General features: G+C 30.1%; 2 protein-coding genes across 2 annotated transcripts; both read left to right on the top strand.

Annotated features, from left to right (window-relative positions):
* Positions 1-1591: 1591 nt before the first annotated feature.
* Positions 1592-9044, top strand: LOC132737039 (uncharacterized). The gene is made up of 4 exons (XM_060724307.1): positions 1592-1876; positions 7397-7500; positions 7950-8166; positions 8723-9044. Exons 1-4 carry the CDS (start codon positions 1592-1594, stop codon positions 8852-8854), a joined length of 738 nt encoding a protein of 245 aa, XP_060580290.1. The 3' UTR covers positions 8855-9044.
* A 1253-nt stretch (positions 9045-10297) lies between these two features.
* Positions 10298-13549, top strand: LOC132737126 (uncharacterized). Its single transcript, XM_060724412.1, has 4 exons — positions 10298-10585; positions 11166-11269; positions 11537-11756; positions 13279-13549. Exons 1-4 carry the CDS (start codon positions 10298-10300, stop codon positions 13408-13410), a joined length of 744 nt encoding a protein of 247 aa, XP_060580395.1. The 3' UTR covers positions 13411-13549.
* The last annotated feature ends 508 nt before the right edge of the window (positions 13550-14057 follow it).

Here is a 14057-nt window from a genome sequence, read left to right as displayed (position 1 = left end):
AACTGTTTTAAATGATAAAGTTTACACGCCCAATAATTAAAATATTTCTCAAATACTTACATTTGTAATTGTAATTAGATTTTACCTGCATTATACAAAAGAAAGTTTGACAATTGAAGTGTTTACACACAATTCCAAATATTTATAAAAAGGCATTACTTAATGATGATTTATCAATTATTTTATAGATGGTTTACACATGTTTTATTACGTTTTTATAAAGTAATGATTTAATTATAACCCTCTTTTAATTAAATTGAATACAAATAATTAAAAATTCAGAAAATCGATAACGTGGATTAAATTCATGTTAAATGACGTATTTTCAAAGGTCGACATAACTAACTTATTTGTTTGCGAGTGGTGTCATTAAAATGAAATCGTATACATATCACATATTAAGTTGATTATTTATATACAATGCATGTACTTATATTTCGTTACAATTGTTTTTTCTTTATTTTTTCTTAAAATATGTTTTTTGACGGTCAACACGTTTTACCATAAATGAGTGGTAGAGCAGATACATAAGTCGTAAAAGTAGATAAAATGACGTCATGTCAGATTGACAGTAGATAAATCACGTGATGTCTGTAGTACAGAAAAACTATCAAGTGCTGTCTGTCTTACAGTAGACACATGTATACCACGTATTTTCAGTAGATATATCTCGTGTTGTCCGTGTTACAGTACGAGTACATGTTGATATATCACGTGATTTCATTTGAACAGTAGAAATTTATCACGTGATTTCAGTTTGACGTAATGTCTGTCGTGCAGTGAATTTGTACAAGATGCCAGTTTTTTTAGCGGAAATATTACATTATGACATTCTCGCAACAGATAAACCATTTTATGCATTTATTGTATGTTGTACAGTTATCAAAACAATTTGCTTGAATCAGGATATCGGAATTTACTTCTTATCTTATAAAAAGTAGCCAATGAGCCTAAAGCATTTGAACCACAGGATGATTCAATATGAATCATTTTTGACCCAATTTGTAAATTTAGCCTCGATTGCATTTTCCGAGTCCAAATATAATACTAGTATATCTAACACATATTGTTTGTTATCTTTCCACTTTTTATTTTCATGTTTTTAGTCCAAAGGTTTAGCATTGATTGATTTTTTGAAATTAACAGTTTATAATACATTGTTGAGTAAGCGTAACATACTGATCGTATTGGACTTGTACATTGCTGTAAAACATATATTGGAAACGGTGCTATATATGTTTAACATCTGAGTACTCGTGTTCGATGGAACATGGATATTTGCTTATCATATTACAACTTGTCCCTGAATTATCCTTAATTGCATTCTACTCTTGCTTGTGAACTTCTCGATTTTAAACTGTCTTAGATGTACGTATAAGCTATATAAAATTGGAGCTTATAAAGTTATAATATAAAATGTTTTAGCAGAATAAACTCAATCATTGATATTGGTCGTGCTGGGTCTTTTATATTAATTGTATGTCAATATTTGCCAATTCAAACTTTAATTATTTCTGCATAAAACTGCGTGATTAATTGTTTTGTAGATTATTTTGTGATGTTGTAAACAGTAGATCTGTTTGATAAAAAAATGAAGTACGCATTCGTCGTTTTCATGTCTGTTGTATACATTTTAAGGTTTACTTTTTCAGATATGAGATTTGTAAATTATTCTATTATTTCCTTTGCAAATGGGGGACCAAGAAGAAAAGCATGCGCACAAGCATACGATGATAACGATTACTTCGCTGTGAAAATTGATGACATCAATGGGTCTTGTGAGGGATTGACGTGGGCCTGGGGTAGTGACCAACAATTCGAACCGGGCTATTCATACCTAATGAAGAAAGAAACAGTTGAAATCTATCAGCCGTCGGTAAGTTTTTTTACTTTTTACTTAATGTGGACACATTTATTTATTTATTTATTTTATTATTAATTTATTTATATTTATTTATATTTATTTTTTGGCGTTTTTTTAATAATTCATATTGTTGTATATTGTTATCTTCGTTCAAGCTTTATCATAAGTACGCCACTTATGATAATTGCAAACTGCGCATGCGCACATATAGTCAAAGAGAATAAACTCATTATTCCAAGAAAATTGTTAATTTTATGCATGCATGTTTGTTACGTCGCTTGACATTAGATTATCATGACATCTATATTATAAGTTTTATGACATTATATGATTTATGACAGGTTATATGGCCCTATTTAAATGGTTATACATGTATTGCAAACACTCGTTTATAAACTGTCATATAGCATGTCCGGAATATTTTTAACAAAAATATAATACGACAAACTGACTTTGTGTTTAGAAAAATACATTAGATTTCTTCAAAAATGACAGCAGTTATAAATAGTATCATAGTATCGTTATAAATATTCCTGACATGTTATATTGTACGCTTGACCGTGCGTAAGACTCGAAATCAAACCCTGGGTTGGCTAAGACAGAAAAACTGAACTTCTGGCTAAACTTAACTAAGAACTTATTTATAATAAATAATTCAAATATACACTGAAATTATTACAGAACAAATAATATTAACATTGATGAATCACTTGAAATTACGTAAAGTAAAAGTTCGTTAACTTCTTGAAAATGTTTATGAGTTCAAAACTTATGTTCTTCTATTGTTAAATAAAGTACGTATATAATTACAATTCTTTGTTGCTGTCCATCGTCTTATGAAGTATATATCTATGTATGTGTTTAAGATAAATTGATAAATTTTCTAAGTTATCAATGCCGAAATGTCTAAAACATGTAAAAGGAATTTCTGATGTTAATTTTACAAAAATTGTCCAAAAGAGAAAGGCTGTTGGGTCTCCTTTGCATGTACTTTTGTTATGCTTTTTCAAGCACCTGAGCCGCAACTAGGGTGTCTCGTGATTTCAAGCCACTACGATTTCAGATAAAGCTTTTTCCGCGGGAGATGTACGTCATTACCTGTGTATATTCCCAGAACGTTATCCTCGATCAATGAAAACGCTCCCAGTCGTCAAATTGGCCAATCGCATGTACCGGTAAAAGAGCCTGGTAGCCAAAGCACACAGCGAAACATGGTGCTGTTCTTTAAAGAAAATAGACCCATATGTCGGCGATATAAAAACAACAAACAAACAATTTTAAAGACAACTTGATAAGAGTCTCTTAGTCATGATAAATTAGTGTTGTTTAACCTTAGTTTAAGACAAATTGTTATTCCAAATTGTAACTTTCGAGCCACGCAGAAATTTTTTTGGCTCAATATTTATGGAGTTATAATAATTTGGCCTGCAATTACATGTTAGGATGATATCTGGATATATTTCGTCGTTTTGCTAGTAAATATTATTTCCTCTATAACTGCCTCGGGTGATTTTCACAGTGAAAATTATCAAAATATAATTGCACACTTTTCAAAGATGATACTTTTTTTAAGATTTTCCCCATGCCGTACCTCAGTTTTAATAATTGTTGACAATTCTGACATTGTCAGGGCTGTAAAGAGAAAAGCAAAGCTGAAATTGATAAATAACTGAAATTTCAAAAGTAATAAAAAGAAGAAAAATTCATTCAAATTACCAATCACCAAATAATGTCTATAAATTTTTGTTTCATTTTTACAGTCTGAAAAATACAATTCCTTCCATATGAAGAACTGGTCTTGGTATTTAAGTATCCTACGAGCAATAACTGCCTAATAACTTGAAAAGCAATGACAGACATCAGCCCGAAAATAAGTAAATAACCCAGCGTTCGTAGGTTTGTAAGGCAGCCTTTGAAAAAGTCCATATGTGCCAATTTCCTCGTCGTTTTTTTAATGTTTACACATCTGTTAACAATTATTAATTGTCTGTTACAATCCTCAAAAAAGTTTTCTTTCTTTTAAAAGATGTATGACTAACAAATCCATATGATATCCCTCTGAATTAAACGCAATTATTTTTCCTCCTATGAAATAAATAACTTTTTAAAATGGCTGCCGCTTACATTTCACAGATCCAATTCTTATATAAATTCGCCGTAAGTAACAGTAATATGGATGGATGGTTGGACATTTTTTCTTACGAGAATTGTTTGTTTTTATTATTAAAACAAACGATCTTTTATATTATTTGAATAAAATGAATGATATCATTGCCATTTAACGTTGATAAGCGAACTTATTTTTCAGCCCAAGACTTCTTGTATTTTATGAGAAATTCGACAAATACAGAGGCTACCATTGGGAAAAACAGATTTCAATATTAAAGTTAATATCAAGGTAATTTCGTTTTAACTTGTTTTTAAGCATAAAATAAAAAGAAAATTTGTTTGTTTGTTGTGTAAGATGTAATTTTATTTAATCTCGTGAACTTTAAAAACAGTATTCTCACTTGTGCTACGCCACTCGCGTGAATACTTTTTTTAAAGCTCACTCGATGAAATAAAATTTCATCTTACACACAAACAAACAAATATCCTCTATATATAAATTGTTGGTTGCAATATTATATATGCAAAATACTTTTTATACAGGGACATATAACCTTTCAAAAATATTTATAAGTAATAATATAAATTTAACAAGACACACCTATACCAATGTAAATAAAGCCGTGTTTTAAGTCACCGTAAAATATTATAAGTATGTCACATGATAATGAGCAAATAATGTGATTGATATCAAAAGTAATCTTTTATACTTTAGCCATTCTCTTTTTATAGGCAAGGGTATCAGTTATTTTAACGTTTTAGTACAACTCACGTTAATGCGCATCTGAATCTGAGCATTACAATAACGCATTCAACTTTGATCTTCATTCGTAGATCTTCCTTTATTAACAAAGATCGTGGAATGTTTAATCACAAGAATGACCGTCATAGTTATATAACTGCGCATCTAATCTCAACACTGTGCACTATTACATCACAACGCGTCCGATATTAAGATCTTTACCTTATCCTGGCAGTTAAAGAACCTTAAAGTTTTCATATATAATTTCATTATATTCGATAAATATCAGGCCCAAGACTACAGTTAGTTTTACTTTATGTTCTATATAGATTCCAATTGAAATTGCACTTTTCTAGATATTTAAACAAAAAGCATTTACCTGAATTTTGTAAAATTAACCGATGGAAAAAATTTGTGTGCTTTAAATGAGGGGTTGACCGGCTCCTTTTTTAAATTTTCACTTTTATGAACTGTGTTTGAAGATTTCTGTCATGACGGCCATAAACAGGCAAACCACCTCTGTCAAAATGAACATTGTGCATTTGCTTACTTTCAATTGATTCAAAATTCACATTTATCAATCATTTCATATCTCCTCTGTACAATTATGCTTTTCAAAATTTCATAAATATTCAGCAACAAACATAGGCACAATTTCTCGTGTAACTACTTCCGTAGTGTGGGCAACCAAAGGAAAATAACTGTAGTGTTTGTACAATAGTCTCTGTATAATATATATTATCATTACGACTCCGACTAAATTCTCAGATACCGAGATTTCCATATCTAATTCACACAACAAACAATATCTTCATGGATGTAACTTAACGGTTTAATACCTTTTTTTGCTAACCTTAAATTCATAGACAGTTTTCTTCCCAGCAGATTTAATTGGAATTTCTTACATTGCAAGTATGTTATTTTTCTTTTTACGAATTAAAATGTGTAAATATCTTGATTTTGAGTATTTTTGTAGATTATTATTGTACGAATAGATGCTTAGATGTTTTAAATTAGTCTGATAAATATTTAATAACTCCCCTGGTTTCAGACATAAACAGTTTCTATACTCGCGTCCTTTCTTTTTATAAATAATTCATTCATTCATATAGACATGGCCTTATTTTAATTATATAAGGCTTATAAGCCCATGATAACATGATAATAGCATAATACAAGACAACGAACAGTGAACATACATAAATAGTGATTACTTAACATAGCATTATGATAATATCGGAGAAGGTCATAAAGCGAACTCTTCAAGTATAAATACATTAATGTTGTGTTTAACTTACTTGTATGTATAGTATCATTTGATATACATGTTATCCAAAACATACATTTGATAAATGTTTAAAGTTTTAAACTTATGTGAAATTATATATATTCATCAAATAATAGGTTAAATATACACATGTACTGGATATATCCACGATTCTTGCCACATTTTAAGACAAGAAACATATAATTTAATTGATGCATATTTAATTCATTTGTAATGGTAATAACATAAACATATCGGCCTATTGAAAAGAAACTACAAGACAGGTAAATATGTTATAAATTAACAAACATTTCAAAATGACTTATTATCATTAATATGTTCGTTTTACATAAACGTTTATATAAAAATGAGATATTTCAACAAAATGAGCACATCGCATACAATGAAATAAATATGCATACCACACAATGTATTTTTAACATTATTCATGTGTCATAGCTCTTTCGCCATATAGACAAAAGATAATATATGAAGTATTAAAGTTACCCTAGAATATACCAATCATCTTTTGAAAAAAAATATATCACTTAAATAGTATGCATAGTTTAAAGAAAAAAGACATTTAACTTATCAGTATACTTAGACACTATGTTAATATTTAATGACTACATGAGATTGTTTCTACTAATGGTATTAACAAAAATAATTATAATTTTAACAAATAATTAAATGATAGAATTTCTAAGTTTTAAAAGCCTTTTCAACAAATATTTCTAGGTTTCTTATCACTTTTTATTTTCTGAATTTGATAATTCTATAATTTATACATATCTGGTCTGTTCCAAAACTTCTTGTGAATATAAGTGTTCCTTAATTCTGTATATAATGAGCATTCAATAACAAAATGATATTCGTCTTCAAGAGTATTGCATATTGAACATTTTTTTATCGTTTTAGGGTATTCTGGTTGGTTTTGCATACCTACCAGCTTCTAATTGTAGTCTCAAACGTACTGAACAAATTTATTTGCAGTAAAACAATCAAGATCTGCTTGGTACCTAAAGGAAAAAGTATTTCTATAAAACAAAGCTCTACTAAAAATTGATAATCTTGAGTTCCAGTTCTGTATAAATTGGTCATTTAATCGTTATTTAACTAAGGACAAAAATATTTTATCATCACCAACACCTTGATAGAACCATGCATCAACAAAACCTAGTGAACATAACAAATCTTTTTAACATGGCCTATTTTCATTCTATTTAAATTAACTTTTAACCAATAGTAAAATATAAATAACAGTTTCTGATATAAAAGCAATAATACTGACAATTTATCCTAGGTGATGTGTCGACATCAATTTGTACTATACAAACATTTGAATTTATTATATCTAATTAAATAGCCGCTATTGCTGAATAAAACAATCATTTTTACAGTTAGTTTTTATTAGTTAAAGGTTTCAACTGGTTTTCAATGGTTGATACCTGGGACGTTTAGTGTTGGAGGACGGTTAGATATTTATATATCTGTGCCGATAGGCATCGACTGGCAAGGGTAATGAGTTTTTTTACTTTATAAATATAGCAAGTTCATATAAGTTACGTAGTATTTATGTTTTAAAGCACCTTATGTCCACATGGTCATATTAATGATATGTCACTGAAACATAGCCGTTTCTTTTAGTTAGGTGATATTACAATCCGTGTATAAACATGCATTTCTATTCAAATGAAGTACTATAAAAATATCTGGTGTGGGTCAATTTCAAGCAAACGGATACATACATGTATAAGAATTAAAGTAATGGAGTAGTGTCAGATTTGCCACTTCTTTATCTTTATGTTATAGAGGTTTTTTATGCAAACGTCATTCTTGAATAATAGTCAATACTTTATATTTGTCAGCAATATAAATATATATGTTTCAATAAACTCTTTTCCGACAAAATCTATATTACTTTTGTTATACCTTGATACAATTATCACTATTACATTTCTTCACAGTTTTGAAATTAACGTCGCGAATACAACAGAGTACGGGTTCGATGTTAATGATAACCAGCCCGAGACCATCATGGTTCACATTATAGCAAATTATAATTCACTGACAGTCAAAACATATAGAGAATATACCTGGAACAACAAACATTCCATGCCAAATCCGTTTGTGGGAGGAATAGCTCATAAGATTTCAATTGTTCCAAGAGAGACCGCAATGGAGGTGAGGAATTATAATCATTCCTTATAGTCATAGAATATTCTAAATACACACATAAACGTACACATATAAATATCAACATTATGAAATCGTAAGATAACTAAACTGTAAGGTTTCTATAAACGTTATCATTAAAGTTCAAATAATAAGCGTAATGGTAGGAAATCTTCATAAAGAAACCTTCTGTTTTATAGGTTAGTTTTCAAATTCGAAATTCGTCACATTCTTTAAAGCCATTTATATATATTCGTTAGCTTCTTTTTTGAGAACACAACACCATAAAAGAAGACCTTGACATGTAGAAGGTTACACATGCTTTATTATAACTATCAATATGTCTATAAACTCAATCATGTAGGTGGAAATATTTTCTTCATACTAGTAACTCAGAAACATTTATGATGTGTTCATGTATCATAGATATTTATGGAAAACAAATAATTCAGAGTCAAACACTCTTTTAACAAAGTATACATATATTCATCGCTAAGTAACAACAACAACAACAACGTTTGTCTATCTTTTTCTGTTTATTCTAATATTGATTGATATATTTCAGGTACTGTTTGATGATGAATTGGCTGTTCAGTATGAACATCTTGCTAACCCAAATACTGCAAAACAACTTGTGTTCTGGTCATATGGAAATACAATCATTGACGTTTATAATATAACTTACATAACCAATTAATTTTACAGCGTGTATATTATACGCAATATATTTGTTTATTATATGAACCTATTCTGAGTGAACTTTTTGGACATTACCAAGTATTGTAAAAAGTATGTTGAAACTGTTTCGTCACAAACACGTTAAACGTTTTTTCATTACATGACCTCTTCAATTTAAAGATTCTTTTTTAAGTAAGTCTTTTCCCACTTTCATAACTGGCAACAAATAGATTAAAAATTTAATTTCATGTATCTTATCTTTTATCCTTTTGCTGTTTTTTTTTCTTTGATAATTGGCTTACGCTAGAAAGTCATATAGCAGTAATATGGATCTCAGTATTTTGTTGTTGTTGTGGTTGTTGTTGGTAGTGGTGGTGGTGGTTATAGTGACTTTTATTCTGTTGTTAATCTTAATTAAGCGGCAGTGAGATTACTTTGTTCAAACGGATACGAAAAGAGAAAATGATGTCTGTTAATTTTCTAAAATTGGAACCGGAAATGGAACTTCGATCAAATATAAATTACAATGACAATAATCTGAAGGTATTTGTCTGTATTCACTGTATTACTATTATTTATTTTATTTTATTTATTTCTAAATCTATATTTTTCGGTGAACATTCAATTTTTTATTCTTATAAAACTCTTACTTTTCTAAAAATAAAATCGTCTTTGGATTTGAATAAAGCAATGATTTTGGTGTTGTTGCTATTTTTTAGTTAAAATTTGTCATTTTTTAGGTCATACACTGATATCTAAATGTGCATGTTTTTATAAAACCATCGATAAACCGGTCTGGTCCCCATGATAACATAAATATCTACATGTATTTCCATCTTCCCTTTTTTATTTCATTTGTTTGAAATTATTTTACTCTGCACATGTAAGAGATAAAGTAAACTTGATAAGACTGAAAAAGGAAAGAATATGCAAAATAATTTAAAAGTAATCATAATGAATTTTAGGATGATCTGGACTGTAAACCACATCATTTAGACACAATTTCTAATTATTAAAACTTGGTATAAATTATAACTCTCGTGAAATGACCACTGACTAAATAGTCTAGGATCTTTTATTTGTCACTGCAATTTGTACTTTAACCAACTGAACTTCACTTTATGAATTTCCTTTCTCTATTATTTGCTATACAGACATTTCCTGTTGTAATGGACCAGCATGACAAACTATTTACCAATAACCATTGTAATTTAGATGATTTAAAAGTGTGTAAGTCATAAGGTAAAGTAGGTGATGTATCTGCAATTATCAGTATTTTATGTTCACAATGAAAGCGGATGCCAGTTACTTAAAATGTTTCATGTCAAATATGTAAAAAATGAGATTGACTGCAAAATGTACCTGCGTACTGAACCCGAACAATGAAACAAACAAAAAGCAATTGAGCATTATGCCTTAATATACACTATCCATTCCCTTCGTTCCACATATCTATTTCAAAATGCGCTACCGTAATATCTTGTCAGTGTATATTATATTTTATTTTCGTGTAGTTTTGTCGGATAGAAGGTTTGTTAACTACACGATACGTACAACAGACACAACCGCCCATTCAGGAAGACGGGCGTGTGCAGAAAAGTATGCCGACAATGAATACTTTGCCGCCAAAATCAATGACGTAACTGGCGTTTGTAGTGGTTTAACATGGAGCTGGGGTAGTAACCAACAATATGACCCTGGATTTTCCTATCTCATGAAGATAAAAACAATAGAAATCTACCAACCGGCGGTAAGTCTATATCTCATTTGAAATGTTTACAATTTTTGTCTACAGCATCTTCATCGTAATGTTTGCTGGGCCCTTTTACCTCGTGTCAATTACAAGTTTAGATTATTACAAACACGGTACATTTTAATAGCTACCCTACAGAAATCGCAAAAGTTGAGAAAATTTGTTTCAGTTCACAATCGAATATATTTCAACGGATGAACAGCAAGTTTACATAATATTTTAATCAGTGGCGTAAACTAAGGTGAAATTGTTTCACGTGGGATTTCTACCTTACATTATAAGAGAAGGAGAATATTGATAATTTTCATTATGTTAATTTGTTCGGAATATACCAGATGTATTAGCCTCGGACAAACACATCTCATTTTGAATACACACTCCCGTCCCATATATACCATCGGCAACATTATCAAGTAAATTAATAATGCATCGAATACCATTACAAATAAGCAGTTTTAAGCGAATATTATAAATAAGTAATAATACGAAGTCATCTAAGAATAATAATATATACAAATGTAAATGTATAATTTTAGTTGCAATAACACTGATCAATATATAATGTTATATTTTGTAGAAAGATGTTTCAGATGTCTTTGATTGGTTGATTCCTGGATCATTTGGTGCAGGTGGAAGCTTAGAATTTTACATCACAACGCCAGATGGTGGCGCTTGGGATAGGTAATGAGGAATTTTCTTTTACATAATGCACGTGCTGTGCACACGTAACGGTACTTATACATCCGTTTCAACACTGTGAATTTTAGTCTTCTCTAACATATGGTTTTGATATACTAGTATCACGTTCCTAGCATACAAGTGGATTGATCATGATATGGGATTTACCCAGGTTCAGTCTGGTGGGATTTTTGGTATTAAATTATTCAGTTGGTTTTGGAAAGCCATTGTCGCCGTTCTAAATCACTCATTTTGTATTTATTAATACAGGTTCGATGTCAACTTACTGGATACTACAGATGTTAATTACAACGTGTATGGGGGAGCCTCTGAGACAGTTATGCTACATATGATGGTTGTGAGACAGCATAACGAGCTCATCTTCAAAACATGGGTAGGTGGCTGGACAAACATATTAAGCATGTCAATTCCATTTCCTGAAGGAAGTGTTACTAAGTTTACTATAGTACCACATGCAGACGTCTTGCAAGTAAGATATGGTTTTATCGGTATTTATGTCAATTTCTTTACTTTATCCATGTATTGTTTAAGTTGTAAGCCATGATAAGCTAACGGAGCTTATCAGATTTATCCAATCTTAAAATATGTATAAGCCGGATATCCAAGAGCGTAGATGGTGAAATTTGTGGCTTTTAATAAACTAAAACATGTATAAATTACAATCGCTAAGTACTGGATCTACAGCTATTTTACATAACCACTAAATTAGTCTTTATACCAAAATTTCAATCAAGAAGTTCTAACTGTTGCTCTTTATTGCTATATTATAGCATGTGTTTTCACTTGAGTCAAGGAATTCGAGGATGATACTACCAGCAACCTTTACTTTTAGTCCTTTCATTGTCATAAGCATTGTCCAGAAATTTATTGTGCTGACCCTTAGATTTCTGCAGAAAGAAGATTCTGTGCATATTAAATAAACGTACTTAATACTCAAATGAGCATTTAAGAAGATTATTGTAATACATGTAGTTATAAAAAAAGTTTAAAAATATAGATTGAAGTGAAAACTTGTCTCTATACTTAATTCTGACGTAATTTCAAATTTTTGTTTGTTTGTTTGTTTGTTTCTTTTTACGCCTTTTCCTAACAGTATTTTAGTCATATAGGCGGCTAATTTCCTAACCATCGTTCCTGGAGAGTTACACCAGTACTAGACTACCTCCCTCCGCGCTAAACTACCAACGCATCTCCCGGGGATCGAACCCACGCCAGAGAGGTAACTGGATTAGAAGTCATCGACTCTAACCACTGAGGTGGTTATATAGTTTCAAATTACTTATAGATAATTACAGAAGGTAAAATTAAGTTATATCAAGTATGATATATCCGCGTTGATGACATATTCGTCTGACGGTATAAAAGGCTTAACAATTACTTTGATGTGTCGCATAATGTGTTTGGCAATTGAATATCTTCCAGCGTGCAACAGTGCAAAGTTTGGGTTGCCTAGTTGAACACATGTTTTCATTTCAATCTACTTGGACCTATATTACACTAATTAATACTTGCTACTGAAAAAATCATTTATTCGGTTTAACATAACCACAAATAGAGTTTACATATGTAAGAAGTACCCATTTTTTTAAAACATTTCAATCTTTTCTTGCTCGCAAAGTCATGGGTCCAAAGAAAAAAGATCATTGTGCAGGTTTACTTTACTAAAGACGATGCATTTCTTTGACATCATTTGTATTCGTACTTTTTTTCATTTCACTAGTAAGATGGTAAAAGCTGATACCGCAATTTCGAACGGCCGGAAAATAGGTTTATGACCAAACCAAAATAGGTTTATGACCAAAGTAGAATAGGCTTATGACCAAAACAGAGTAGGCTCATGACCAAAACAGAAAAGGCTTATGACCAAAATAGAATAGGCTTGACAAAACAGGACGACAGTGGCTTGAAACGCAGCAGTAAATCATAATCAAAATAATTGATGGAAGTATAAAAATGTGCAATAGTTAACGTTTATATTGTTTCTTTTTCAGGTATTGATGGACGATGAACACTTAGTCCAGTACCCACATACTGTCGATCCTACCACTGCAAAATTGATCAACATCAATCCTTTTTCTAACACCTTAATTAAGCTTCACAATATAACCTTAATAGGTATATAGACCAAGATCGACTTATTAAAATTCATCAAAGCTATCTTTTTCAAATTCTTACATATTATAAATTTCTATAAAAACAGTTACAAAAACTTAGATAAAATCGTCTTCTATATCTTTTAAATAAGCCTTTCTTCCTTTTTGTTGTCTCAAACATGACAAAATATATATCTATAAAGTTTTTGATGATTTTAGATATTACAGCAATTTAAAACGATGAATTCAAATAGTATTAATGTTAAAACTGATTATAAAATGCTAAATACAGTTTAATTTTATACACGTTTGAGTTTTTCAAGATATGGAAAAAAATACAGACTATTTCTTGCTATATATTTATTTTAATTTTTAAAACTCAGGGTATAATTTTTTCAGTTTATTGTAATAGTTTGCAGTGTTGATTATCAATAAAAAGTAATTATGTTTTGATAGATACTTTTTTATTTCACAGAAATACAAACACAAAAGGCTTTTGTTGTTGTTTATTAAACAATTGTCTGCTTTGAATACAGGATGACACTAGAAGAAACATTTTTAAATAATAGTTTATAAAATGTCTCATTATATAAACATATTGATTGCTTTAGATGACAGAAATAACATAAATAAAGCCGTTTGTTTTTTCTCCAGAAGTTACGATTTTGGCAACAGGT

This window comes from Ruditapes philippinarum, unplaced genomic scaffold (assembly GCF_026571515.1).
Source record: "Ruditapes philippinarum isolate M1 unplaced genomic scaffold, ASM2657151v2 ctg6260_1_1_1_1, whole genome shotgun sequence".
Lineage (NCBI taxonomy): Eukaryota > Metazoa > Mollusca > Bivalvia > Venerida > Veneridae > Ruditapes > Ruditapes philippinarum.
The sequence above is the reverse complement of the archived record's forward strand: the minus strand, read 5'-3'. Positions and strand labels throughout refer to the sequence as shown.